This window comes from Tauraco erythrolophus, chromosome 7 (genome assembly GCF_009769465.1).
Source record: "Tauraco erythrolophus isolate bTauEry1 chromosome 7, bTauEry1.pri, whole genome shotgun sequence".
Lineage (NCBI taxonomy): Eukaryota > Metazoa > Chordata > Aves > Musophagiformes > Musophagidae > Tauraco > Tauraco erythrolophus.
Genome location: NC_141471.1, coordinates 19,568,019 through 19,591,870, shown reverse-complemented (window position 1 = coordinate 19,591,870; position 23,852 = coordinate 19,568,019). Strand labels below are relative to the sequence as shown.

The following is a 23,852-nucleotide window of genomic DNA, read 5'->3' as shown; positions in this document are numbered from 1 at the left end:
ATGAAGACTGAGGTATGCTGGAAAAAAATATCTCCTGTTAACAGTGCTTTAAAAGAAACTTAATAAAAAATAGCGAATTTGATAAACAGCATATACAGATTTGTATAAACCTACATAAAGTAAATTAAGCTGTTTTTGTAAAATATATAGGAGATTTTCATAATGGGCAAAATCCCTAAACAGTTTTGCTTTTCAATTGCATGTCAACATTTCATACAACTATTGAGAAGGAAAGTCTACCGTTTCACCTAAACTTTGGGATTAAAAGCTACTGGTTTGTACTCACAATCACTTCTCAAGATTTGAAGATTCTTCTTGCCTGGAGGTGGACAAGAACCCCTTCCAAAGCCCACACGCACCCTAAAGCTAATGCAATCTGATTCAGTTACCACCACATCACAGATAAAGCTGCTGTTGCATAAACGTCACAGAACTGGGCTCTATAATTCTGAAGCTTTTTGGTTTACAGCTAGAAGCTCAGATTAATTTTGCCACTGCTTTATGGGTACTGGTTTCTTCTACCTTTTGGACTAGTTGGGTTACTAGTACAGAATTTTCTGTCTTTTTTAACCATGTTCTTTATGAGACCACTGCAATGCAAGAGATTGTTCTAACTACACCACAGACAGAAGTTTAACGATTTGGAAAATACTAATATGAACAAGATACTAAAAAAAAAATTCCTCTGGCATTGTGCTGAAAAACTTAAGCAGGAAATGTTTTCTTTTTCTCATCAAGGTTGGACAACTGCCTTTTGTCAAGTGCTCCTTTAGATACTCTGCTCTTCCAGCAATTTTACAGGCCTCACTTAAGAAGTGTAATGAAGTATCATGTCTTGCTAATAACAATAACTAAGAGTATGGAAATGAAAAACTAGATAAATTTAACTGGGGTACAGTTTGAAAGGTAGTGCTGCTATCAGCAGCTACCGGTCCAGTCCACAAAGTTGTTCTTCTCCGTGTAAGGTTTTTTCATTGGCATAAAATGTAATACATTTTTTTAGTTTTGTTGCAAATGAGACGAATCCATGGTTCAGAAAACCCGCAGAATTAATAGAAACCAGAATTAATGAGGTCCTTTGTGCATGATGGAAATGAAACTGCTAAGGATTTTGCTACAGAGGTATATGTACTTTATGAATGTTCACATTGGTTTTTTACACTATGAACTGGTGTAGAATTAATGAATTTACAGTAGATTTTCAAAACCGTTTTTAATTAGGGCCAAAATGGGATTATTTAAGGCATGATATCAGGGCCTTAACTGTGAAAAAGACTGTAAGCATTCTGAAGAACATTCCCATTATCTTTGTTTAGCTGTTTGTTTATAAACTAAAAACAGGAGGGAAAGAATAAACACTTTTAGATATACAACCATGGGAAATGATCAAAGGGGGAAAGAACAAAGAAAACAGGGTAGATCATACTAGCAAGTAGGTCTGAGTAGGTCTGGACACATAGCCAAAAGGCATAAAGGAGCAGATGGAAGAAGTGACACACAGAGAAACAGAGTTAAGACTCATATGCAAGTCCCTTGTGAATGTATTTATATCTTGGGCCTTTACAGAACAAACTGTCTAATTTCTGCTACACCTACTTTCCTCTCTTACCATTACTGATAAAAGCAGGACATGTAGTATCCACCCTTTCACAACTCTAATGTAAAGAAATACTGGAAATAGAAGGTTGGAGGCTGGGATATATCAAGAAAGCAGTCCAAGACAAACATTACCATGGAGTTACCTGTTAGCCTTTGCCACTCCATTATGTATTCTCCTCCCAAGAAGTTATAACAGATATTTGACAACTACCTTTGATATGTAAACACCAAAAATAGACAAGAAAAGCATGAAAATCCAGAATATTTCAGGAGGTATGGCTTGCCTTGGTAGAACCTTGCCAATTAGGGGATGAAGTAAGAGCTCTTATTCTGGTTCTGCCTGTTGCTGCAGCTGTTATGTGAACAGCAGAACTGTAAACAATCATCTTATCAAGCATAAACCTGCATTTCTTAGTGGTTACAGGTGAGCAACCCCCTAGCTGTTGCAGAGAAACGTTTTTAGGTAAAATGGTCACCGAAGACAATATTAAAACCAAAAGTCTCGCAGATAGTACTTCAGGGTATGTTGAAAGCAGTTTTAAATTACTTGCATATCCAGCTTTAATATATTCCAGAATTTTGAGTTCTTTTGCATTACCTGAGGCAGTTACCCAGTCCATAGGGTGGCTGCTGAAGATCCTGAGTGCAGCAGAAGATATTAGCCAGACCGTATTACAGACATCTGGGAGAACACAAAGCAGTATTTCAAACCATTCCCCTACATTCACGAACCTAGGGAGACCATAGGAAAAGCTGTTCACTTAGGCAGGGCAGTATGATGTGCAGCAGTATAGATGCTCTGCTTCCACTTGGTGACTACTGTACTAGAGCAGGTGCTGGAGTGGCCCTGCAAACTGGAATCTAGCTTCTGTTCACCCTTAATTTCAGCAGAATTAGCACCTTCAAGAGTTGGAAAGTTCATCTCTAAAGCAATTGCAGCATCAAAGATCCACGAGAGAAACTCAGAACATTTAGCTATCAATCACAGTTAAAATGTTCTGAGTCCACGAGACTGACTTAGGCTTTCGAAATTAACCGCGATAATTTTGGTATCAAGAAAATGCCTAAAAGCTGCCATTCAAGATGTTAATCTGGTTTTTAATTTTTTATGATCGATAAATCAGTGCTAGGCACTGCTTGACAGAGTTCTGGGCTTTGACTTATTTGGTCTGTGATAAACATCTTTAATACAAAACTACATTTTTGTTTGTTATTAATCTCACTGTGCCAGACTAGAGCAGCGAGAGCTTCACTTTGCAATTTCCTGGCTCCTGAGGATTCTCTTCCTGCTTTTCAGGTTCATGTTCTCATACAGAGTTCTTTACAGCTGAAATAAATGCAAACAAAAATTTCCTCTTGTCCTTTAATACTAGAACAAACTTTATTTCCTTCATAATATTATGCAAATATTTCCCCTAACCAGCTATTGAGAAGTGTTGACGTTTGAATGATAAAGCATTATTTCTAATAAATCCTGGTCACATCATATCCTATGACAAATGCATCACGCACGGCCATGAAAACTAGTCAGGGAATTGCAAATATATAGTGGGTCACACCCAACGTAATGAATTTAACTGTTAAGAGTTTGTTTTCTTTATAGAGGAGGTTGTTCACTTGGCTTCATCCCTCTTTTTCTTTATTTTTTTAATAAACTACAGCAAATTTGGGAAAATCTGAAAAACAAAAGAATTCTGAGTGTTTTAAACAAGTTATCAAAGAACAGTTTAAGGACTTTTTCCCCCCCAAAATAGCTCACTCGTCTTTGATGCAATTTTGTGTACTTCACAGCTTGCCTAGGATAAACAGTGCAGTAACAAAAGTGTATTGAAAAGCAGAATCTTGTCCAGCGAGTTCCCCTGGAGCGTAGGCACACTAAATGTTCGTGGCGGGCCAGCCCCTGAGCTCTGCTGCTGCACAGGATGACCTGCTCCTTCAGGGTGCTGGAATGCTGGATTTGGACCATTTGCTAATTTGATTGTTTATGTAAAAGACAGATCATTTCTTCTGAGCGAACAGCAAGATGTGGTTGTCTCTTCATTGTGCAGTGCTTGGGGCCACATGTGGAACACTACTGAATTTTTTTCCTCTGAAGAGAGAATTATGACATTGCTTCCTCAGCTTTAATATGGCCCTCGAAGCAATATGGGAACAGTTCTACATGTACTTGTCTATCTTTAAGCAGCTCTGGGAATTAGAGGATTGAGTCACCTGAATTTTCCCTATGGGAGCTCTCACCTAGCAAGAGTAAATTAAACATTAATTTCATTAATTTCGAGTGACCAGTTTGAGACAATAGCTTTCAAACTATTACATAGTGCAGCTAGGTTCAAAGAACAACTTCTAAATTTAGCCGCGCACATCCTGTATTTAAAAGATATAGGCTCAAATTGCCGAAGTCAGGATCCCCAAAAAGGAGAAATGCGGTATTAAGGGCTACCAGTGGAAAAGCCAGGTGTAAGTCATTTACCATTGCATGTCAAAAACATTCTATGACAAAGACATGAATAAATCATATTGCTCCAGGGAATAAGTTAAGTGCTTTAAATCTCATTTCTCTTCCTTCATCTCCTACTTTCCAGTTGCTGAAACAAAGGAGATGAGGGTTCTTGGAAAACAGATCGTTTTAGTAAACAACTTGAATCCGTTCCCTTTATCGCATGGTCTTAATTCATCCCCAGACAATCGTATTTATTATTATCATTATTATTAGAAGCATGTAGGAGCTCTACTTACAGACAAGAATTTTGTTGTGTCAGGCACTAAGCAAAGAGAGAAAAAGATGATCCACACGACAGATAACTACAATCTAAGCCGAAGACAAGAAACAACTGGCTACAGCGCCAGGGGAGTTCAAGGAGACTGCACAGGTCAGCGAGATAAGCCCTAATCTGAGTTTACCAGCAGCTCAGCCATTGTTAAATTTTTGGTGGGCGCCATTGCAAAGAACATTTGAGGAAGTATTTGAAGACAAAGTTATTGCAGTGTTTGCATGTCGGTGTGAATTTCTCTATGCTGGGAAGTGAATGTGGAGGCAGGCATGGAATAATGAATTAACAACACAGGCTAGTACAGTGTCTGAACAGAAGTTCATCCTCATAGCAGCATCGACAAGACCAGCTGACATGAATGTAGTCTACTATTTGGCTATGCCTGCTCATCTACTGCCATTTGTTGGAGTTACAGTCTAGAAAAAAAAAAAAGGTTTTTAGAACTTAGTGAAATGGAAGTCACATTTACTTCAGCACCCTTTAAACAGTAAAGAAGAAAACACAAGAAACTCATCTCACCTTGGATTCCTACCATAATGCCACTGCTTAGCCTGGAGGATGAAACCCTGAATTTACTCACATTTTATTTACATAACATTGCATAACAAAAAGCAAGATCGAGACAGGATGAAAAAAAATACAATCTATGCCTTCAGCAGTCAGGTACACGTCACTACCTCGGATGTCCACTCATGGGGAGACATGGCCAGTCCTCCTTAGCTTGGTCAAGCTCAATACTCTAGTTACTGGAGTGGACGATCCCAGTCAGCTGCAGGGCTCAGCAGCTGGCTTCCTCGGCTGTGGGAAATGTCAGGCAACCTTAATGGTAGGTTTTGCTACCTGTCTCTCCTGTCATTATATTGTGAATATAAGAAGCAGCATAAAGCCGAGGATGAAAGCACTGACTAGGACTGGCATTTATCTAGGACTCCATTGGTCTGCTTGCATGTGAAATTTTCCTACCTGAAATGCGTCTGCCTTCATTAGGGCCGAAATTGTTAGGTATGTTGTATTCCCAGAAACGTGTGCCAGTGAAAGGACTAGGCTTCAGCTTTGTGGCAGAGTGATCACAACAGCAGTTTGTGATGCCAGTTTTTCACAAAAATATAGAAAGGGCCAGAACATGCTCTCTTATGATAAAACCCACCTACAAAGACTAAGGAAAAGGAAATCAGTGAGGAATTTCTCCAATATTATTTCTCCCACAGAGTTTTTCCCCTCCTGTTTCTTGAGAGGAAGGAGGTTACTCCTCTGTAAGGAAGATTTTGAGGAACTGTCCCAGACTTAGTCCCCAGGAACGCACACAGAGCCCAAGAAACCACCGTGCTTTGCAAGCAGCCACATGGAGCCCATATGCTCCTGTCTGATCTGGTGCTTGCTCGAGGCAGCTCTATCGGAGCCATAAAATCAGGAACTCCCTGTGTTTGTGACGATGCCATATCTGATTCCTTCCTTCCTGGATATAAATAGTTTCATTCTGAAGAATGGCCAGTGAGATATTTATCATAATTTCATGTTGCTATTTTTAAAAAATAGATACACAGTTTTGTCATGCACAACTTCCAACAGGAAATATTTTCAGTTGTGGCAACATAACTCTTACTGACCAACAGAGCATTCATACCTCATTTAGCATGTGTTTTGTGATGGTTATCCAATGTAAGGTGGACCATTTTAAAATACCAGTTTGATATTTATGAAGTACTAGAAGCATTTTTGGCTATTTTCTTTCTCATTATTTCATTGATGATCAAGAACTGACTAGTGAATTTAGAGAACGTTTCAACTGGTAATGCTACTTTTTAGCCTGTGGACAGACTTGTTTCTGTTAATATCGTTTATGAAGGAAGAATTCTATCAGAACAATTGAGTTTACTCACCTTTTTGCACTAGTTATACCGATGATACATATTAGTTGATTCATGAACGTTACACCTCCAATTCTTGGCATTTCCCGAACATATAAATACAGAGTTACAGTCTTTAGATTCTGTAGATTTATTTTGTCAAACTTCCCAGAGAGAGTTAAAGGGTAGGAATGTTATCCTGCGTGCATTTTCAATGGTTTACATTATCATATATTTCCAGTTTTCATTATAATATATTTTCAATGTAATTCCATAATCAGAAGTGTTGGTAGGTTGCATGGAATACACATCAAAATAGGTAGAAGGGGTTATAACCGCCGTCCTCACAGGCTGACAGAAGCTGTTCACATGTCTCAAGAGGGGAACATCCTGTGTGGCAGCAGGGCTGCCTGCAAAGCGCTGTATGAGGTTTATGCCAAAAAACCCGGCAGTACTGTTGGCAGACACTAGTGACGGCCCACTTGGCTACAGAAGTGGACAGGCTTTAGTCTCTTCCTCTCTTGTTAAGCAGGAATACTTTTTGTGTCCCTTCCCGTTCATTTCCTAACTTCCCAATAATATACTAATATCCTTGTGACAATTTTAAAAAGCAGTCATTATTACTGGTGAATAATGAATATTCCAAGTGTGGCCTACTTGCTTGTCCCAGATTTTGGAACAGGCCATCACCTACTTTGCATTTCCATAAAGTTAGTGCTGATGATAAATGGAAGAACCAAATCCAGATCCTCAGCCTAACTCAGCCAAATGGTCTACAAGTAACTAAAAGCTGAGAGTGAGGCAGTGAGAACGCACGCTGTTTTGGAGTCAAATCTAGTTTTTTATTTTAAGCCACAAGAAACAGCCATGTTTGATTATATTGCATTTTTTAAGAAAGGCATCTTGTACTTCACTAGAAGATAATGTGACATGTTATTAAGTGCTTATAATTGGTGTGGTTTTGTTAAAATATACAGTATAAGTAATTCTTTTGAGTAAACAGTAAATGAAATTCATATTTTACAAACCCACAGCTTTCTTCCAGCTTATATCTTTCAAAAATAAACATGATTGCTTAACAATAAGTTACAAAGAACAAAATTCACATTCCTGCTCGCCCACGCTTTCCTAGCGCATGTCATAGACAAGTTTAAGATGCACAAGAATTATAGCCTAGAATCCCTGTGAAGTCTTCAAAGCCACTCCCTGACAAATTTATGAAAGGAACTTAATGTATGTGAAAATTTGGCTTTTAATAGTTCATTTGAAATTTTTTACTTCATCCTCCGATGATGTCAGATACTATGATGTCACAACAGCTGCTGGTGATAATGATCGATATCATACAGAAAAAGCTGTGTTCTAAAGCAAAGGTTAAGCAGTAGGGAAGAAAAAACATTTTATGCAAATAATTGCAGTATAGTGTGTTGATATAATTTCTGCCTAGGTCTTGACTCACATGCTAGCATATTGCTTTTATTCTAACATTACACACATAATAGCAATCAAAACACATTTTTCTACTTTAGTGGTAGATTTACTATAGTATTACGAATTATTTATACATAAACACACACAGCAAGCTACATGTGGTATCTGTATTGTGTGAAGTCTACATTATTATGGGCTTCCACGATGAAAATTGGTTTTGGTAACAAAAAATGAGCCACAAAATGTTATGCAGAAGCTGTTTAGAAATACAATCACTCAAGCTTTTAAGTAAAGCGCAACAAAATAACTAATAACTAGTCCAGAAGCCATCCCACCCTGAAGTTATATTTACCAAGCTGTCTTCGGCAGCCAATTATTTCACTTTGTTTTGGCTAGGCAAGGAAAGAAGTGCTCCAAACATATGAAACAGTATTTTTTATGCTTTTCGTATTATGTTTATAGAAATCTTAGTAGTTAATAAAAAATATGAAGAATAATAGATTAAATCCATGGTTTTAGACTCAAAGTTTAATTAAGAATTTTATTTCAAAACGTTTTGTGAATTATACAGATGAGAGATATATGTAACAATTTTTCTAAGGAGCTACATGCATATATCAGTTGAATATTTCCTTCTGAATGGTTGGCAGTGTCAATTTCTTCCGAGAATTTAGGGGGACACTTCTTGAAGATGTAGGGATAGAGAAAAAGGAAACGAAGGAAGAGGCAACATCTGAAAAACAGTCCTTACTCATTTGCAATGTAGATAACTTTGTGCTTCTCAATTACTTCTATGTCATGCTCCAGTTGTCTCATCTGTGATTCCAGCTTTTCTTTATACATCCTCTTGGGTATGGTGTCTATTTCTACCGAAAGACCCTGAAATTCTCGATACACTTCGTCCCAGTTCTTTTTCAGCCCCTAGTGCCATTACATGAAAAGGAAATATATGAGAAAAAGTTACTTCATTTTGATAATATGCACATAAACTACTTAGAGTTTTCGTTAATATTGCATTTGATGAGTGTCACTGCGATGTTACAATAATAGATAAATATATGAATAATGTTTAATCATCTTAATTGGACAAAATTAATTAAATGGTTAAAAGTCAAAGCAGTTGCAACAGAAATAATTTTGACTCATTCGGATGCAATATAAGGGATGGTCTTTAAAAAACTCTGTGCCTTGGAGAGAAAAAACTGCCTTGCAGAGAAAAAACTGCAGTTTTTAAGAGGCAACAAAAAAATCATTAAACTAGCGAATGAAAGACGGGCTACAGAAAATCTAAACTGAAAAAACGTATGCCAACATGACTAACAGTCACCTCGGTAGCCTCCCAGGAACTCAAGGAAGCCTGTACGCTTAATTTCTAGTCCTCAGTTCCTTCAAGAAAAACTGCACAAGGTCAATGACGGGTGACTCTTCCTCACTCTATATGAGAGACTTTCTGTGCTTTCACTGATCTACAGGTAGGCAACTTCAATTGCTCCGTTATATCTAATGCTAATATGCTCGCTGAGAAACTGCTAGGATTCATAAAATCTGCCTCAAAACTCCTATCACTCAAATGCCTTCTTTTCTCCAAAATGCAATGGGAATTATCTTACTAACTGCAGTGCAGAAACCACTTCCCCACGAACAGCAACCTGGGTACCACGGGTATCACCACATCACACACAGTGGTATTACCTACCTTAAGTAATCACAATGGTACCGATACTTGGAACTCCAGCCAAAAGTCAGCGGCAGTTTCAGTTCATCTCACCACCAGCTTCATTTTCCATAATTGAGACTTTGCCCAAACCATGGACACCAAACTGATCCCCAAATATTTCAACTTCTATGAACTACTTTGAAAAAATTCTGAATAGTTGCATTCCCTCCCTAAGCTACGTTTACAATAGCATCTGTAGGCAACTTATTTATCATTTGGACCAAAAAATCTAGCTGTTGCTAACCCTATCGACAATAATTTCAATAACTGCTACCTCTCTTGAATGCTGCTATGCAAAGAATTACCTTACTAGATAAAGTGAACTGTATCTTCCATATATAAAAGCCCAAGACTAAAACCTCGCCTAAAAAATCCCATGCAATCATCTGAAACATACTCATAAACCTGTTAATTCAAAATCAGAGACAAAGTTTTATCCACCAATATATGCTGAATGGAACCAGACTGTGGTAGAAAACCAAAATTTAAAACTTGTCTTTACATCCTCACAATTACTGCAACAATTGTTCTTACCTTCTCTTCTCAAAAGGATAATCAAAATCGACACTTCCTGTACATGCATGTATGAGGATTTAGTAGAGTTTGTTCAGTGCATCAGACGTCCTCGTGAAAACTACATGGGTGAACTTAATACTCACACTTACTACAAGGAACTCGCACAGCCGTCAGTAAATAATACAATACGGCTATCAGGGAGAAAACACTTTTCCAAAACATTTTTGGCTCTCACTTCTGTTTCCTTAGAAGAGATCACAAAGTATCTTCAAAAATGAAGAACTGAAGTTACTCTCTTGGGAACTAAAGTTTCAACTCTCCTCCATAACTAAAACCAGATTCAACTGATGCACTGATTTTATGGCACTTTGTGATTTCCAACCTCATGTCCTTCTTCACCACTATTATTAAGCACCTTTTCTCTTAGATTGGCTGATTTACGTACTGAAATTAAATTTAGAGGAATTAATACATATTTAGCTTTGAAGATTTTTGCTTCTATTTCAGAACTCAAGGACTCTTGTGCTTAAAAACTTGTCTGATTTTGTCCAGTGTATGAATTGATTTACCAGAAAAAAAACCCAAACCTCTCCCTGCCGATACTGGCTAAGCAAAACATACTTTTTAATATGAACTAATATTTTACTAATTCAAAGCAGGGTATTTATTGCATAGCAATTCATGCTTTTTGCACATTCATGTTAAGCATCTAAGCGTTGTCCATAAAGGTTATTCCAGCAATCTTCATATACAAATATCTGCATAAATTTAAAAACCTTACCTCAACATGTGAAAATTAGAGCAACAAGGCTATTTATTTACTGTATTGTAATGCTACTTCTCTTTGCAGTCCAAGGCTGTAAAGTACTCAAATAAAGCTCCTGGTCTACCAGGTGTCAGGTATAATTTACAAATATATAGTAATGAAAATAAATACTGTATTTCCAAAACTTTTATAGAAGAGTCATTCATAGCTTCTTTTAAATAATTCTTCTTTGTATACATTAGTAAAACTAGTTTGGAAATCGTTGAAAACAGTGAATTTTAAAACACATTAGAGCATACACTCATCACAATTTACTGTATCCATACAGAGTGGAGAGCTCAAAAGCAGATCACAGAATCATAGAATCATTCAGGTTGGAAAAGACCTTTAAGATCACCAAATCCAACCATTAATCTAGCACTGCCAAGTCCACCACTAAACCAGGTCCCTAAGCACCACATCTACACGTCTTTTAAATACCTCCAGGGATGATGATTCAACCACTTCCCTGGGCAGCCTGTTCCAATGCTTGACAAACCTTTCGCTGCAGAAATTTTTCCTAATAACCAGTCTAAACCTCTCCTGGTGCAACTTCAGGCCATTTCCTCTTGTCGTATTGCTTGTTCCTTGGGAGAAGAGACCAACACTCACCTCACTACAGCCTCCTTTCAGGTAGCTGTAGAGAGCAACAAAGTCACCCCTCAGCCTCCTTTTCTCCAGGCTGAACAACCCCAGTTCCCTCAGCCGCTCCTCGTAGGACTTGTGCTCTGGACCCTCCGCCAGCTTCATTGCCCTTCTTTGGACATGCTCCAGCACCTCAATGTCCGTCTTGTAGTGAGGGGCTCAAAACCGAACAGAGTATTCAAATATCCCTCACAGCTCTTCCAGCAGCAGTGTTATATGGTGAACACTATTGCTATGGGCTAGATCACAAGCTGAGTATCTAACTCTATATAAGGAATTCTAATACATGCCGGGTCAGTGAGAAATATGTACTGCATTTATCAACGTTCTCTCTTATTCTCATAAAATCCCAACCAAAGTAAGCATAATGGAGAGTTCGAAAAATGTTGGCACAAATCATTTCCCTTTATTTTTCTAAGTTCATGAGGCTTGATTTATTTCTCAGACATCTATTGCCACGTATTCTTTCGAATCAGACAGTGCACATGTGTTCACTAGCAATGTCAGTTACTTTGAAAGACAGGAATTCCCCTATGTCTACAGCTGAGCACTGGGTAGAAGCCACAAACCCTGGGGACACTAATTCCTCCTGACAATACAGCTGTGTAAGTAACCTGGCCCATGAAAGAGCAAACTTTTTTGAAGAATTTAGAAGAAAATACTGAGTTAATAAAAACAAACGAAAAACTTTTTAATTAAGAAATATTTCAGTGCACTCTCATATTTTAAAAATATAGACCATAATTTTAATCAAACTAAATGCAGAACTGTGAGTAGCTAAATTCACATGCTTTTTTGCATGTATCCCTGGATGTGTTTAAGAATAGGGTGGATGAGCTACTTGAGGATATGGTTTAATGGGGATTAGGGATGGTTGGACTCGATGATCTCTAAGGTCTTTTCCAACCTAGAAATCTATGAATCTATGAATCTATGAATCTGTTTCCTGCATAGTTAACTTGCTGGACCATCAGCTTGTCCCATGCCTTTCCCACCATAAAAATATCTTAATCTTCACCCTTGCAGTTATGTTCTTTATAGTGCTGTCAATGCAATAGCCTCACCTCTCTCCCATACTCCTTCCTAGCTTCTACTGCGTGCTGCGTAAGCCAGACACCATTGTGCTAGCTATTTTGGATCTTGCTGATTAACCAGTTCATCTTTGCAAGTGAGCTAGACACTGTTTTCTCTCTAGATATTCTGCTGGCTTTTTTTTGTGGGAATTTAGCACCTTGGAGATGTCCATTCATCTGCTAATTTGTTTCAAGTGGCTCCTAAGATCAAGGTATTAAGGGACAGATTGATAAACAGTTATCACAGTAATGTAAGCTCATTTTTGTAGGAAATTTGGCTAAAATGTGGTCCTGAGAAATTCCAGTTCAAGGATGGGATATACTTTTAAAACGTCTTTTTTTTCTGCGCTACTTCTTTTATGGTATTATTTCTCCTTAGAAAATCTTGTGCAATAAAAACTGTGTGAAAGATAGTATCCAAAGCAGCTTGAGAAAATATTGCAATATAATTCTGGTTTTGCCACATTTTAAAGCAGACCTTATGCTTTAGTCAATGAGGTCACAATATGAAGACAGAAACTGCCAATAGAAGTGGCAATGTTATGCGTCAGGAGAAAAAAAAAAAAGCATGATTCACAAGTACAGAGTCAGAACTGTCACTAAATCCATATAAGTGATTTTCTGCATTCCTTTGAAGTTTCACTGAAATTCCAAGCCATTAAGTGGAATAGGAATCTAACAGAATTGAAGTACTTGTAAAACTGGACGAAAACTGTAGCTAGATCAGCTCCCTTCAGTTCAGTTTACAACTGTTCTACAGCTCCATCTAGTGAAAAAGTAGCTAACTCATTTGCCTTGCTTAAAAAATCTAGTATACTTTTGTTATTTATATGGACTTACATTACCTTATTTAATCTTTTGTACATGTTACTAATTACACTAAATCAAAATATGCACCTGCAGAAGACTGCTCCTTTCTTCATCAGATAGCCGTTTCATGGCTCTTTTCTTGAGATGCTCCAGGACAGCAGCCTCATATTCTTTCTCAGCTCTCTTCATTTCTTCATTTCTCCGTGTTACGTATTTTGGTGTAACACCATAATCCTGTAAGGGTAAGGAAGAAGTTTCTTGTATGTGCCTGTCATCCATAATGTATTACATTTGCAAAGACAACTTGAAATGGTATTTTGTGCCAACTGAGCAATAAAATCTTAAATCACTGTGTTCTTAGAAGTATCAAGTGTGATTGTCTTTGTGGCCTGAGCAAAACATATAAACAATTCCCTTCAATTTCTTTTGCAACCTTGGAAGACAACAGAATCCAGAAACCGAAACATCTACTTACAAGAACTGATGGTTGAGTGAGGAGTTTGAAACCTGTTAATGACAGCAAGCTATTTTACATTTTTATATAGTGTCAGATTCTACATTCTGAAACACATTCCTTAGATACTTTCTTTGAACAGTCTTCCTGTATCCTGATTTTTGCTGAACGTTGCATGCCACAGCAGAGAGTGAATAGTGCTAACACGTACACAAAAATTGGACTAGTCAGGAGTGGTAAACTATCCCATAAGGGATGTGGCAGGATTGTGTTTCTGGGAGGAAAAATAATTTCTGAATATCCCAGGTGTACTTGGGGGAACACATCTACTTTGCCTTATCCTTTGTAAAATGAAGCCTACCTAGCTCTGCCAGAAGGTACCGGAGCCTCCCTTCTTTCTACCAGAAACTAAATGATTCACAAATCTTTAGTGTTGGGTAGCACTATACTAGCACTGTTTATATATATATTTAGCTATGCAAAGGTACTGCAAGGGCTGCAGGTTCACTTTTTTTACATCTTCTCTGTCATGAGTTATGTCATATGTCATGTCTCTTTTTGTATAATGCTCTGTCATGAGTTACCTGTTCAGATAAGCCAGACTCCTGATATATCTTGTTTTCCTGAGTAGTGGAATGGACTGTTCTTGTGCTTAGAGGAGGTTGTCCTTAAAGGCATGCCAGCTCTCTCAAGCTTCTTTGCTTTCCAGAGCTGTCTCCCATGGGGTCCTACCTACCTAGTTCCCAGAATAAGCTCATGTTTCCTCTCCTGAGGTGTAGGGTCTGTACACTACACAGGATGGGATCTTGAACTACTTCATGATCTGCACAACCAAGACTACTATTGATTATCACATCTCTGACCAGTTATTTCTCATCTGTAAGTAGCAGAAAAGCATGACCCCTTTGGCTCATCTGCCATCTGTGTTAAGAAGCTGTTGCTGACTTGCTCCAGGAATCTTTTTGGATTGCTTTCATACCATTGTATTGTCCTTTCAGCAGATATCAAGGAGGGTGAAGTCTTCTGTAAGAAGCTGCACTGTGATCTGAAGGTTTCCTCAGGTTGCTTAGATTTCATCCAGTTTGGATGGTCCATAACAAACACACTTTTGACACTTATTGGCCTTTCCCCTGATCCTGACCCACAAGCTCAACCAGCCTGTTGCCAATTCCATAGAAGAGCTCCATATATTTGAACAGCTCCTTCATCAAAAGGATGCCTGTCTTTCCTGAAGAGCCAGCATTTATTCATCACACAACTCTACTTGTCTCCCCATTGGACACTCCCTGGGTTCCCAGTGCAACACATATGCTATTACTTTAGTGGCATCGTTCTGCCAATTTTTTGCTGACAAAGTAAGCAAGTGAATACAGAGCAAAGGCAAGGCACAACTCCAGTGCCAGTGATGAATAGCAGGTTCATGGAACAGGTTATCTTGAGTGCTATTAATGAGCACATACAGGTTAACTGGGTGATCAGGCCCAGTCAACATGGGTTTATGAAAGGCAGGTCTTGCCAATCAAACCTGATCACCTTCTATGATGGGGTGACCCGCCTGGTTGATGTAGTTTTCCTTGACCTCAGTAAAGCCTTTGATACAGTTTCTCATAGTGTTCTGGTTGAGAAACTGGTAACTGCTGGCCTGGATAGGCACTCCCTCCTTTGGGTTAAAAACTGGCTGGATGGCCGGGCCCAAAGAGTGGTGGTAAATGGGACTAAATCCGGCTGGAGGCCGGTCACCAGTGGGGTTCCCCAGGGCTCAGTGCTGGGTCCGGTTCTGTTTAACATCTTTATCAATGACCTGGATGAGGGGATTGAATGTACCCTCAGTAAATTTGAGGACGACACCAAGCTGGGAGGCTGTGTCGATCTGCTCGAGGGTAGGGAGGCCGTTCAGAGGGATTTGAACAGACTGGATCGTTGGGCTGAGGCCAATGGCATGAGCTTTAATAAGGCCAAGTGCAGAGTCCTTCATTTGGGGTATAAAAACCCCAAGCATCGCTATAGGCTCGGGGAAGAGTGGCTGGAGAGCTGCCTGGCAGAGAAGGACCTGGGGGTGTTGGTTGACTACCGGCTTGATATGAGCCAGCAGTGTGCCCAGGTGGCCAAAAAGGCCAATGGGATACTGGCGTGTATCAAGAATAGTGTGACCAGCAGGAATAGGGAAGTGATCCTGCCCCTGTACTCGGCACTGGTGAGGCCGCATCTGGAATATTGTGTCCAGTTTTGGGCCCCTCGCTTTAAGAGAGATATTGAGCTCCTGGAGCGAGTCCAAAGAAGGGCGACTAGACTGGTCAAGGGGCTGGAAAATAAAACTTATGGGGAGCGGCTGAGGGAGTTGGGGCTGTTTAGCCTGGAGAAGAGGAGGCTGAAGGGAGACCTGATTACAGCCTACAAATACTTGAGAAGGGATGGTGGGGAAGTAGGGGAAGGGCTCTTTACATTAGTGTTGGGTGATAGAACAAGAGGAAATGGGTATAAGCTTAGTCAGGGGAGGTACAGGTTGGATGTTAGAAAGAATTTCTTCTCTGAAAGGGTTGTCAGCCACTGGAATAGGCTGCCCAGGAGGTGGTTGAGTCCCCATCCCTGGATGTGTTTAAGAAAAGGGTGGATGAACTACCAGATGAACTCTCAGGTGGATGAGATTAGGGACGGTTGGACTGGATGATCTCTAAGGTCTTTTCCAACCTAGAAATCTATGAAATCTATGAATTTCAAATGTCTACCACAAACAGCAGTGGTACCTGAACACCTCAAAACGAATCATAAACATTTCATAGGAGAATGCAATAGAGAACCTAAAATAGGCATTGCTACTAGTATTTCCACTATAATTTAATAAAACTTACCTTTTTTTTAATGAATTTTGGAACAAGACCTGAAGTTTCAAGCATGTGTTTATCTCCCTGTCTTGTATCAACATAAATAGGTTGAGGCTTTTTAGGCAATCCTGTGATAGCAGCAACCGCATTTGTATTTATAAAATTCTTTTTACTCTGAATTCCCATAACTGGGTGATCTGTCCTCCGTGGCACTGATAATGCAGGTAATTTCTTACTGTCCTGTTCTTTCTTTCCTGTGAATTAAGCATGTAAACATTCTCAGCAATAATCATGAAGAGCTTTGCAATTTTAATGTTATTACATTTTTCAGAAAGGAAAAATTATGTACAAAATTACGTAAAAATAGAAACCAACTGTATATACAACGAAAGAATTGGCTAGGAATTGAGTATGCTTGTTTGGCATAACAAGTTTCATAATCTAAGAAATACTATGTTGTTTTAGATGGGTTTTCCATATAATATGCCACTCATTTCCTCTTAACTGCAGTAGTATGGCACTTTTTTCAAATGTAATTAAAACTACTTTTACTAGAGATGCTCGTTGTCAAAACCTTAGGCATTAAAGGCCCTGCCCAGTCTCACCTGGGGCATTCACCCCACACTCGTGGGCTCAGGAACCCCATTTCAGCTCAGCCCTGTGCTGTCAGTGCCTGGCTGAGCTGTCTCAGCCACGCCTGCCCCTAGTCCTATTCCTGAAGAGCTATGTGGAATCACTGGATGGACCTGGCCTGTTACCTCATCTTGCCTGATGGTCACTGGGCATTGATAGGACACATTCGCATCACCGACCCACTCTGCTTGCCTGCCTCTGGTGTGGTGGGACTGCACCCTGCTGCTGAGGTCATTGCTCAGCCTGCATTGTGGTTGCCCTCAATAGGTGGCTTACCTCCTTTTAGGGAAAAGCCCTGCTCTTGCTGCTCCCTAACACTCGTAAACAACTTCTCATAATCCTTTCTCCAGAGAACATAGAAAGTCTTCCTTTTTAGTGTAATCTTTTCTCCAAGGCATCAACAGAAAGTCAGCAGTCTCCTAAGTCGTCTCACTTCAGATAAGCGATGAAAGACAATTCATTTCCCACCATATTTCCCACTAGATACAACTCTAACTCACAGTCATTATCAGAGATAATGATTTGATTCAGGTTGTCTGAGTTCATGTTCTTCTTTGGCAGAAAAGTGTAATGTCACAAGTGACAGAGCTCATTCCTACAGCAGCTGGTTTCCTGATGCTGACCCCACGAACCAGTGCTTTCCTGGGTTTTGTTTTTACAACCTGATAGCTTGCCATAATGCTGTAGGACACACAGACTTAAATCTGTATTTCTCTTAGGATGTCTATTTGGAAACAAGATCTCTGAAGCTTCTCAATGAGCACTGGCTCATCCTTATCTGCAGTACACTGGTGCAGACTTGCTGTTTTGAGAGCCCCATTTCTGGAGCCAGCAGCCAAGCTTGGTTAAAATGAATGCCGAGTCCAGTAGTACAAGAAGATTCAGCTGAAGGTTAGGAAACACACCTTTTGTAAGGAAGTGGTGAGTAATCAAACTCTAAAAGAATGACACTATCCCAGACTTTAGGGAAAAAAACTTCAATCTTTCTGTTCTGTCTTTGCAGTCTATTTTTTAACTAGTTGGATCAAACCCAGTTATGAAGGCAGATACCACAAACACAATGCCAGGATTCCATTTAGACAACTGGTAACTGCTTAAATTCCAAGTGATGAAAGTGTCATGCTTTAAAAGAGGTGATTAAACAGTGTAACTTCTCTGAGGTAGGTATGAAATTCCATCCAACAAAGGTACAAGAACTTTTTGAGTTAATGATACAGTTCCTTCTCAAGATCTGTTAGGATCTAATCATGGCAATGAAATTACCAGTCTGAATCGAAGCTATGATGTGTCATAGTCATTCTGAGGCTCTGGTACATTCACTCCAAATGCAAACACCAAAACACATACTGCTATTACAAAGCCCGGAATCAACAAGTTGAAATAGAAATATTGTGAGCTGCTTGTCTGAGAAAAATGGGTCAGAGTGCTGTATCTCAATATATAGCACATTTTAAGTAGATAACACTAATTTTGTAATACAAGTACTTAAAAGGGACCTTACAGACTGCTCCAAATTATTGGTGAATCAACCTTCTTTCATATGCCCATCTAAAACTCTAGTGTGGTAATTTAACAAGGTCTTGAGCTTGGAAGGATTCGTGCTCAGATGTCATGAAGTGTTACATTCCAGTACACTAAGCGCTGTTCAGATTTCCTGAAAAAGTGAAGGCTTTATTAAAAAATGACCCAGGATGCCTACAGGACCTCTGGGACCAAAGCTTACTGTAAGGTTCTAATAATCCATATTGCCTGAGGCATTAAGCCTTCAAAGCCTCCTGGGACAGTCTGTATTTTCATTGCTAAAGCCATTTGCATGTGCCACACAAATTTGGGTGCTGGACTCCTACACTCTCTTAGAAAGCTTTTTTTTTTAATACTGTACATTAAGCTCTGCTATTTTTCCAGGCTAAAACAAATTTCAAACTGAAACTTTACAACTTAATTAGAAATTCTGACAGCAACGTATTTAGAACTCCAGCAGCACTAAGGAGGTCACTCCACCCTTGCAGAACCAGCCATGAGGCTGAACATAAGAACTCCTTAAACACAGATTTATGGTTTGTGTCCAAAGATAGAATGCATTTTGCAACAAAATATTCCAGTTTTCTTATTTCTGTGACATGCAGCTCTCCAAAAAGTTCTGTGAACATTGCCAGCCAATTTAATGCTACGGGATGAAGAGCCGACAATAAGTGCTGAAGAGTAAAAGCTGTATATTGCTTATAACATCAAGAAAGGCACACATACTTTTCCCATATCTTTTCAAGTATTAAAAACAATCAGTTCACTTTTAATACCCTCATTTATTATTTACTTTAATATTAATGACCAGTTGCAGATCTATAATATAATATATAAATATATATTTTTTAATATATATAATTACAAATTGAAATACCAGCAGGATAGAACATACCATCAACACATATTCAACATCTGAACAGCTGCAGCCAAAAGAGATATAAATTTTCTTTATATTTCAGCTGGTTTTGTACCACATGACAGTAAATACTCACTGTATTTTCCAATCACATACATAATCTCCTTGTTGCTTGTTTCAGTATTTTACACAATAAAGAAGAAACATTTTTGTAAAATAGAGAAATAATTTTGGTATCACAGATACTATAAAATGAACAACGGAAAAATTATTTTAATTTTTTTAAAAAATTTGTTCTCCATAACTGTTATTTTCAATATTAATATTATCAGTTTTAAAACTGAAAAAATACATCATATTTCATATATTTAATTTCTACGCTTACGTGCTGGTAGCTTGGGTTCCTTTGAATGTTTCTGCAGAAAATTTTTTGGAGATGGCACTGCAACTTTTGCTGGTCCCATAGTTTTCCACTGAGCTTTATTTTTCTCTGCTTCACGTTTCACGGATGGTCTAAACATCGATATATACCTTAGACATGAAAAATTAGCCATAAAGAAGTTAAAGGTCAGAAAATTATTAAAAATACTTCTTCAAAGAATACCTAGTTTTGCAGCAGTTCATGTCAAAAGCCTAAGCTATTTTGTTTTGTACTCTGTCCCAAACAAAGGCCATCATTCATACAACCCCTATACTAAGGCTAAGCCCAGCACTGCACTGACAAGTGTTTTTTCTGATTCTGAAGTTAGCTTCCGTCTTCCTTCTTCTCTTGTGTCTCCAAGGTCAGTATTGGCTGACTTTGGGAAATGGTTTCTGTATGCACTGTTCGTATAAATACTGAACACAGACATTTTGAAACTCAACAAAACCTAAATTTTGGAAATAAACTCCTTTAAGTATTGCTTGCATTAATTAATTATTTTTATGAAGTTGTGCATTACACACTTTGGTCTTTATTTTTTAATTAACTCCTTTTTGAAAAGTTTTTTTAATGTGGCTGTTTGTTTTGTTCAAAAATGCCAAAATATGCAGCTGTTGTGCATCTACAGGAAATTAGTAATCATGAACCTACTTTGATAGATTTTCTGTATTTGAAAGTTTGCAGTGTGAGAAAGGTGCAAATGCCGATGTGCCTCAGCTGTTTCAGAAGCTGCAGTTGCAGTACGTTGTAGGGCCTTACACAGCAATCAAATGCATCCAAGTAAAAGCTCGGCTGGCTTCAAAAAAGATGAGATCTGTATTGATAATGAGAACATTCACTGCTTCATTCTAGGGGGTGAAACGTATTTTAGAGGTATGTAAAACCTCATGCTTCAGAAAACACGTCAAACGTAGCTGAGAGTTGGACAGAATGTCCTTGATCATCGGTTTGTCTTATTACTGTCCACTGTGTCATTGTCTCAGTGTTCCTGTTGAACCATCTGTCACAGACTGTTGTAAGAGATGAGATGGATGACTGCTCCGAAATAGCACAGCAAACTCTGTATTTCTTGTACTACACAGACCCGAACTATGATCCTCAACTATTGTCGTCAGTGGTGGTTTTGGCACTGACTGAAACAGCTGATGTGAAAATCAGTGAGGGCTCCAACGTGAACAGCTGTACGCACATGGGATGCACACACTGCTGTTTTGGTATAATGTGGGATACGGCACTGTAACTTCTGCTTTAATCGGAAGTATGCATACACGTTCTCCAAAAGAAGCCAATGCTGATCATTAGCAGCAATCATTAGCTGATTAGCAGCATCTTGCCTCTGTCTGAAGGAATGAGCTGTTACAGATGTTTTCCCGAGGCAGCAGAACTTCCTGCCTCTGAAGCTAAGGCTACCTCATTGTACTTTTTAAAATCTGTCCATCTTTAGGAAACATGTCATGTTAATTTATGATAGACAAAAGCTGATGAACAGTTGTGCTCTTCTTTAACAGAAAAAATGTAAGCATTTACTAAAAAACTATACTATGTTTTCAGGTAAGAAAAAAAAGAACAAAAAAGATTACATATAACGCAACTTATTCTATGGAAATACTGAAATAGTATGAAAGAAACGATGGGCCAGTGAATGGGAATCATAGTAGCAACACTGATAAAAACTTTTGTATGTGAGCTGCAAATGTCCGATACGTGTATTTGTTCTTGATCATAAAATTGGAATATGCAAGAAGACTTCATTAAAAATGTGGAGTTATTTTGTCTTCTGGAGATTTGGTCTCCAAAATCAGAAAGAGGATCATGTACATAAGATTATGTATAATTCCAGAGATACTTCTAATTATAAGGAATGAAGTTTTATTTATTCTTTCTGTTAAATTCATGGCAAACAGCTATGGACATAGGCACAAACCCACCACATTCATAAGTAGTTGTGTTCCTCACCATTTGCTAGGAGTTGCATTGTAGCCACACAATAGAGAAAGGTAATAGTTTTATAAGGAATTTGGCTTAGCAGGATTCACACAGTCTTGGAATGAGAAAGTGAATGAGAAGGTATTGAGTTTATTACATATTGGCATAAGGTAAAGACATCTTTTGGAGACAGCTAAAGGTGTTCCTTTGGACAAAGAGATGTTGCAGTTGTAATTTTTCAGTGACTTTTCAGGCCAAGAAAGTGGCTAAATGTTGTCATACACCAATGTCATAAGGTTAGAGAGAGTTGCAAGGAAGAAAACGTGGTGATGGGGAACTTCAGAATCTTCATTCATTCATTATTTGGCAAGGGGAAAGAAGACAATATGTTTGTAAGCAGACAGTTACTATTCCTTAGGTGTCATCTTGGGACATCAAAGTTGGGGAAAATGAGGATGCTTGCCATGGTTTCATGAGTAGTACCTGGTCAATTGAGAGTGAAATGCATATGATTTCATTTGAAAAAAATAAAAAAGACCCTACATTTTGTATGCATTAGTTAAAACTGGTCAGAGCATGCTATTAACCATGTTCAGCACTGTTGTTACCGGCTGGATATTTGGCATGTTGCAAACTAAAGCAGGAAGTGGGGTGACGACAGAAGTAAATGAGATCAGATGATGTAGTCAGATTGTATCCCACCTAAGGAAGCCCTAAACTGAACCTGATGGTCATGTAGTATGCAAATCCCTGAATGGTGTTAAGACAGGAATGGATTGAGTGTGCTGCGTGCCTTGCCGTACTCTCATTTCACTTTCCTCTGTCTGCCAAAAGTATCTTTCATTTACATCAGAAACAAACAAAAAAAAAACGCTTGTGGTCTGTTTTTACATGGAAAAGGTTCAGAACTAGGAATCTCACAAGTCTGAATCCTTTTACCGGAAAAGCGATAACTACCTTTGTTCTAATGAGTGCCACTGATATTTCTGATGATTACATTAACCTTTCACTGAAAACGCTGACTGTAACAGCTTTCTTTCATATAAAGTAAGACGGACTTGAAAAACAACATGTTTGTGTAATTATCAAGTAAGTTTTACAAAAACTCTCAAAGGAATTAATACTAGGGAGGAAAGAGGCCCTTTTTTTGTGTGTTTTTAAGGTAAGGGGAGAAAGGGAAGCAAAAGAAACAATGTCAGAAAACACATGAAAATAATGGAAGTGTAGCACTGAGAAAAATTAAAAAAAAACCCCAACTTTTCAGCTGCTCACCGAAAAATTGTTATAAGTGCGAATAACAAAGATGTCACGTTATTCCTCTGGGTGGAAAGAGCACTTTGTAAATTCTTTATCAATGAACAAGATGGTATTGAAGATACTAAACTGAATCACCAGCTCATGGACCAGGCTGTAAACCCTCAGATGTCACTCGGTGACTCATTAAGAGGAGCAATAACTATGCAAAAAATAGGTCATTTGGGGTTTTTTAATACCTGTTACCCGTAAGACGTATTGCCTTGCCAGAACCGGTCACCCTGTTTGCAAGGGGTGCTGTCACACCCGCGTACCTGGGAGGTTTGACCGGCTTCTCCTCCAGGCGGGGCAGGAGGTTACAGATGCTGTCCTCAGCGCTCCGCGTCGTCGCACTCCGGCCGGGGGACCTGGGACGCGACGAAGAGCCCACCCGGCTGAGGGGCGCTGGACACGGAGAAGCGCCCGCCTCGCTGGGGGGGCCTCGCGTGTTCTCCATCTTGGCAGCTCTCCCTCGGCCCGCTTCAGCGAACGGCTCCCCTCCCGCCGCCGAGCCCCGAGCCCGGCCGCCGCGGAGACCAGCGCGAGCCGGCACTCTGTTGTCTCCGCGGTTACTGGGGAAACCCGTTGCTAGGTAACAGCGCCATGAGAGGGCGGAACGGCGCCCGGCGCAGGCGCAATGGCTCCAGGCGACGCCCGGAGCTGCGCAGGCGCACTTCGCTGAGGTGAAGCCGGCAGGGCCGAGCCGGCA

The 23,852-nt window shown here is 39.2% G+C and overlaps 1 protein-coding gene across 1 annotated transcript; it reads right to left on the bottom strand.

Moving 5' to 3' along the window:
- Positions 1–1,902: 1,902 nt before the first annotated feature.
- Positions 1,903–23,600, bottom strand: ENKUR (enkurin, TRPC channel interacting protein). Its single transcript, XM_086614857.1, has 6 exons — positions 23,419–23,600; positions 19,889–20,034; positions 16,518–16,744; positions 13,302–13,448; positions 8,400–8,569; positions 1,903–1,951 (listed from the first exon to the last, which is right to left on the bottom strand). The coding sequence occupies exons 1-6, from the start codon at positions 23,598–23,600 to the stop codon at positions 1,903–1,905; spliced, it is 921 nt and encodes a 306-aa protein (XP_086470983.1).
- Between the last annotated feature and the right edge of the window lie 252 nt (positions 23,601–23,852).

What these genes read in the sequence shown, in the direction of transcription:
- ENKUR (XM_086614857.1), bottom strand. Translation starts at nt 23,600, where the DNA reads ATGGAGAACACGCGAGGCCCCCCCAGCGAGGCGGGCGCTTCTCCGTGT. An exon ending in AAGCCGGTCAAACCTCCCAG is followed by an intron (nt 20,035 to 23,418) that starts GTACGCGGGTGT and finishes TTCATGTCTAAG; the next exon opens with GTATATATCGATGTTTAGAC. An exon ending in CAAAATTCATTAAAAAAAAG is followed by an intron (nt 13,449 to 16,517) that starts GTAAGTTTTATT and finishes TTACCCTTACAG; the next exon opens with GATTATGGTGTTACACCAAA.